Source organism: Lepeophtheirus salmonis, chromosome 9, assembly GCF_016086655.4.
Source record: "Lepeophtheirus salmonis chromosome 9, UVic_Lsal_1.4, whole genome shotgun sequence".
Taxonomy (NCBI): domain Eukaryota; kingdom Metazoa; phylum Arthropoda; class Copepoda; order Siphonostomatoida; family Caligidae; genus Lepeophtheirus; species Lepeophtheirus salmonis.
The window spans coordinates 18,128,237-18,133,542 of NC_052139.2; the positions used below are offsets into that span (position 1 = coordinate 18,128,237).

At 30.3% G+C, this 5,306-nt stretch overlaps 1 protein-coding gene across 1 annotated transcript; it reads right to left on the bottom strand.

The window, feature by feature from the left end:
- Positions 1-238: 238 nt before the first annotated feature.
- LOC121124380 (uncharacterized) lies at positions 239-2,536 on the bottom strand. The gene is made up of 4 exons (XM_040719534.2): positions 2,509-2,536; positions 691-792; positions 493-597; positions 239-418 (listed from the first exon to the last, which is right to left on the bottom strand). Exons 1-4 carry the CDS (start codon positions 2,534-2,536, stop codon positions 273-275), a joined length of 381 nt encoding a protein of 126 aa, XP_040575468.1. The 3' UTR covers positions 239-272.
- Between the last annotated feature and the right edge of the window lie 2,770 nt (positions 2,537-5,306).

The following is a 5,306-nucleotide window of genomic DNA, read 5'->3' on the forward strand; positions in this document are numbered from 1 at the left end:
AAAAATATCTTGCAACCTCTTTTATCAAAAATGGCATTTACAAATGCAAACAAAAAAAAAAAGTCCAAATCATCAAGCATATTTTATTTGCAATTCTTTTTCTTCTCAATATTTACTACTTAATAAGGGAGAAAACCAACTCTGACCACAAAAACGGAGCATTTTAATAAATAATAATGGGATTTTTATTAATTTATACTATTTTATTCATCACTGTAAAAGTTACATTGTTAATTTATAATCATATTCCAGTTATGATTACGAAGGATTTTTTAAGGAATTATTGTACATCCTGATGAACATGTGCCGTAACAAACATCTGTCATAATTGAGCTATAATTAGAGCTACGCGAGCAATATCCAAAACGATGAAATCGATCACAAACATCATCAGAAGCCATTTTGTTTCTACATGTTTCTATTTGATTAACAGAAAAAAAATATATATCAAATCAAATACATGTTCCTATTTAATATAACTAATTAACTTACCCGAACATTTTCCACAAGTTTTGGCAGCCAAATACTTTACATTGTAAGCATTACACCTATAGGCATTGATTTCACATATATCGTCATGAACCAAGTTGTTACAACCTGGATTTAGGAGATAAATAATCAGGAGAGTAATTTATGAATTGCATGAGTTAATATATATAGGGACATTTATTGTATAATTTCTTTTTTTACCTTCACAAACACCACAAGATCTTGGACAAGCATTTCTATTAGGTTCATTTAAACAAATAAGTGAGTTACCAAGACATTCAGCATTTGGATCAAGACAAGGACCTAAATAAAAAAAGTTAGATGTTTAAATTTGACCAAAAAAGAAAAGGTTGAATTGATTTACCTCTGTGGACTTCACTCGACTTTTGTAATTTTTTTGATGCACCGCCAAGTTTGGGTTACCATGGATTTCCGGCAGATTCTGTAAATGAATCCTTCAAAGTACAAATGCGTAGATCCCCTCTGCTTTGTACACACTCTATTCTACATTTTTTGACTTTATGTTGTCCATACGAAAGGGATAACAAATGAATAATTGAATTATATATATAGTTTACACTGCCTTAATCGTTTTGCTTTCTTTTTTTTTTTTGTTGAAACGTGAGATTATTAAATGAAAAAAAAAAAAATCCCTGTTACAAAATTCAATTTCTTCTCTTTGTCATTGCGTGAGTCTTTCATATTATCTAAAATTCTAGACTATAGAACAAGGTTAATAGAAATAAAAGGTTAGACCATCATGCATTGGATTTTGACAAAACACACAACCATTCATATTCTATGGCATCACTATTGCTAGAATTTTCAATTTGATGTGTCGTAATGACTACTGGGCATAACAGACAGATTTTACCAAAACACACAACCAATAAGCATGGTGTAGGTCAAACATCAGACTTAGACGCTTTATGATATAACCTTGTATTTCTAATAACCTAGGGTAATATCATTTATAAAAAGAAAAGAAACAGTTTCAAAACTCATACCTTGTTTATAGATCTCAATCGGGATTTATTAAATACTCTATGTATTTCTATTATATACTAACATACAACTATAATATTATTCTATAGCAAATGTATGTTCCCTAATGAAAACGTATGGCCAGAGTATTTTTTTTTTTTTTAAACAGAGACAAATACAGATTTTAGACATGAAATAAAGGCTGTTTATAATTCTGAGGGTTTCATTTCATCAATTTATTAATTGAATAAGTGTATATTGTATATACATATTTAATCACTATTGTTAAGTACCAGCTCAACATAAAGAGAATCTAAATACTTTTTTTCAATAGCAAAACCTGGTATATTATTGAAAAATTCTTTAAACATTTGCTATTTAGGGAAGGGGGGAGGGGGGTGGGTGAAATACAAACTGAATGATACCTTGCCTTTATTAGAAAATAAGACTTCCGTCTTCCGACCGTAGATTGAAAATCTTTCTAGGAAATTCTCAAAATATCATAGATATTTTACAATAATTTTAGTAATGCTCAAAGTTCCACATATCTCATTGTCCAATAGCTTAATTATTTTCCTACAGGATTTATTTTCAATTCCCATAGTATTCCTTCTCTCTTCTTCAACTATCTCTGCTATCCTGTACCTACTGACGATATCCCATGTGAAAGATCTCCAGAATATCGAACCATTCGACCAAACTTCCTCCAAGTTTTTTGAAAATCCAATGACTTTTTTTTTCACTTCTCTTGGCAATATGCTTACTCGTTTGAATGATGCAAAACTTAAAAACAGCAGCTGCTTTTGGCTCCTAGCTCACCTTATGAGCAACATTTACTTTACACACTCCTAGGCAGGGTAATAATATTTTAATACTTATGAAAAATACATTATACATGTGTAGGGATCACCCAGAATTGTGCAGGGTTTATATGAAACTACAAAGTTAAAAAATACATTTATTTTGCGGGAACATAAACTTGTCTAAAAGTTAAAGTAGTTAATAAGGTTAAAAAATGGAGAAACTTAAACTTACAAAATCGATTGATCTTTATAACAGGCATATTGCTCAGATTTTTTATATATAAAGCAACATCTCTCCCTATAGTAGCCGATAAAGGTATAAATGCAGAAATAAATTATTGTCTAACCTTTTCCATAAATCTTATATTTCTGATCTAAATAGACCTAGAAATCAATTAGGGGGAGGACTCGTTCTGGTGGCGTCGATTGTTCGAAAAATTTATAACAAAAATATAATTGATCTTTTATATAAAGCAAACCAATAGTGGAGAACAGTATACTTCCTGCAATCTGAGTTAAATCCCTCTCTTCTGATAAAAAAAGAGGACAATTACAGATATTTTCATTAGTCAACATGCATCATCTAAGAAAAGCAGTAGAGAGTCTTCATCGGGCTGGCAAATCAGTCCTTTAAATTTATCAGATTTTGAGACCTTCAATCAGTCTTAGTTCTGTTAAATATACCGTTAAAAAGATCGGAGAGACTGGAAACGTTGATGATGAACTAAAAAATGGCAAACCAAGGACAGGTAGGAGCCCGAATAACGTCTAGAAAGTTAAATTAAAAATATAAAAAAACCCCAATAGATCAATGGCGAATAGGCTATGGAGATCAACGTGTCAAGGGCTTCGATGAATCAAATCATCTATAAGGGCCAAGGCATGGTTTCTCTGAAATTTCGTTACGGTCAAAATCTCGCGGAAGATGCACGGATGAAACGAATTCAAAAAAGCAAAACGTTGTAATAACTTTGCACGCGGAGAGGATTAATTGTCCTATTGGATGAGAAGTAATGAGACCTAGATCAAAAATTCAAGCGTCAAAATATCCTAATCTTGGCCTCATAATCAAAAGATGTATCCTTATACCAAAGAATAATTCAAAAACGGGTTAAAGTCTATCCCTTTTGGTTTGGCAGAGATTTAATGCCAATTCCTCTAAAACGGTTAAGGTGTTAAAGCAAATATTGCTTTTTGGCACAAATCTATGTGGCCCCCTTCGATTCCAGATATTAACACCCTCTCGACTCCTTTGTGTAGGGTTATCTCGAGTCAAAGGTAAAAACTCGTCAATATTTAAATTTGAAAGATCTCCATGCCTCCATTCAGATGGAATGGACAAAAACTCCCAAATCTATTGTGAGTGCAGCATGTGAAGCATTTCAATCACGTCTAAGGGAGGAAGTCGATAAAGGAGACAGTTATATTGAATAATTAATAAAATATGGTATAAAATTTAATTAATTTTCTAAAATATTTAGTAAAGTATTTTTCTGTACGATCAATTTATCACTCAAAATGTACATTTAAAATGGTTTAAAATTCAAGGTAACCCCTGTATATACAAGTAAACACTATTACTATAAGGTAAATTGATTTGTTAAACGAATCCCTAAATCATATAAATAAAAATAAACAAAACAAAGGTGATACATATTAATTAGAATGATTTTATTCGAGAGCTTCAACTTGTATTTTCTATACTGATACAAAATTTGAACTCTGTTGAATATAATCAATTTTCGTCAATAACTCATTGAATGTGTTTTTCTTCTTTATATTTATATAGGTATAGAAACGACACTCTCAACATATGGAATGCTGTCAAATGATTCCACGGTTCTAAATCAGGTCATCGGTCATAAATTAAATAGACTTTGTACTCTCAAATTTTATGGGCATATAAATATTTTTTGATGTGAGAACTCATGAAAGGTATTATTTAGGAGTTATCAACACACATTTTATATCTATTTAAAGGGGAGCCAGCCATTCTAGATCAAAGTCAAACTCTAAAAAAAATGTTAAATTGCATATTAATTTCACCAAAAAAAAAAGAATATTATTATATTTAAACTTTTATTGAGATTATTGTACAAAGTTATCTATATTAATAAAATAAAGTCTTTATATAGCTGATTTTCGAACTAAACAGAATATTAAAAAATAGACAATTGAAATTGAATTATGTATTTTCCTTTTATAATCCCTTCTTTAAATAAAAAAGAAAAAGGAAGAAAACGATTAAAGCGGTTTCGGCTGCTAGGCATGGAGACCATGTTTATATATTTTTTACAAATCCCAGTGTATGTATTATATACAACATTGTGAGGCAGTTTCAACAGACACAATATTGGAGCACATGTGACAAAAAAAATAATTGTTATTTACTAAAATAGAAACGTGTGTTCCGTGTTTTTTATATGATCATATTATATTTTACGTAGGTACAATATATCTTCTTTTATTCATTTTGAAGTTTAGTCTGTAGTGATCGAAATTGTCTATAGTCCTTCTTTTTTTCTCTCTTATCTCTCTTTTAGCGTGGGGATGCCAATATAACGGAGTTTTCTAATGAGATCAATTCAAAAAAGCGTTTTGTCTTTGAAATATTTTTAAAATTATAGTTTACACATTCAGGTATCAAATAAAATGTTTTTAAACTTTTTGAATCTATTCGTCTTGAACATATGAGCCTCTGAATAAAAGGCACCTATTTTCCATATTAAACAAAGTTTACTTTTGTAGTTTGTATCATACAGACATTTTAAAAATGTTTTTACAACATATATATTAACAATCAGATCAAAACATATTCACACAATTTATCCCTATATTCAACTGTGACGGCATTAAACAGCTTTGATCCTTAAAAATAGTCATACATGTATGGCTTTTTCTGAAGGCCACGAGGCTAAAAAAGAAAAATAAGGTCTTATTGGAATTAGGGGATCAAATTCCACTCACTTGAACATATGCTGGCTGCTATTGATCCATTTTCGTTTTTGAAAAGTTTTGTAAATGTAAAAA

Coding starts and splice junctions, on each gene's coding strand:
- LOC121124380 (XM_040719534.2), bottom strand. CDS start 2,536: ATGCCTGTTATAAAGATCAATCGATTTT. Junction 793..2,508: donor TATAAAGATCAATCGATTTT/GTAAGTTTAAGT, acceptor TTTTTTATTTAG/GTCCTTGTCTTGATCCAAAT. Junction 419..492: donor AACTTGTGGAAAATGTTCGG/GTAAGTTAATTA, acceptor TTAATCAAATAG/AAACATGTAGAAACAAAATG.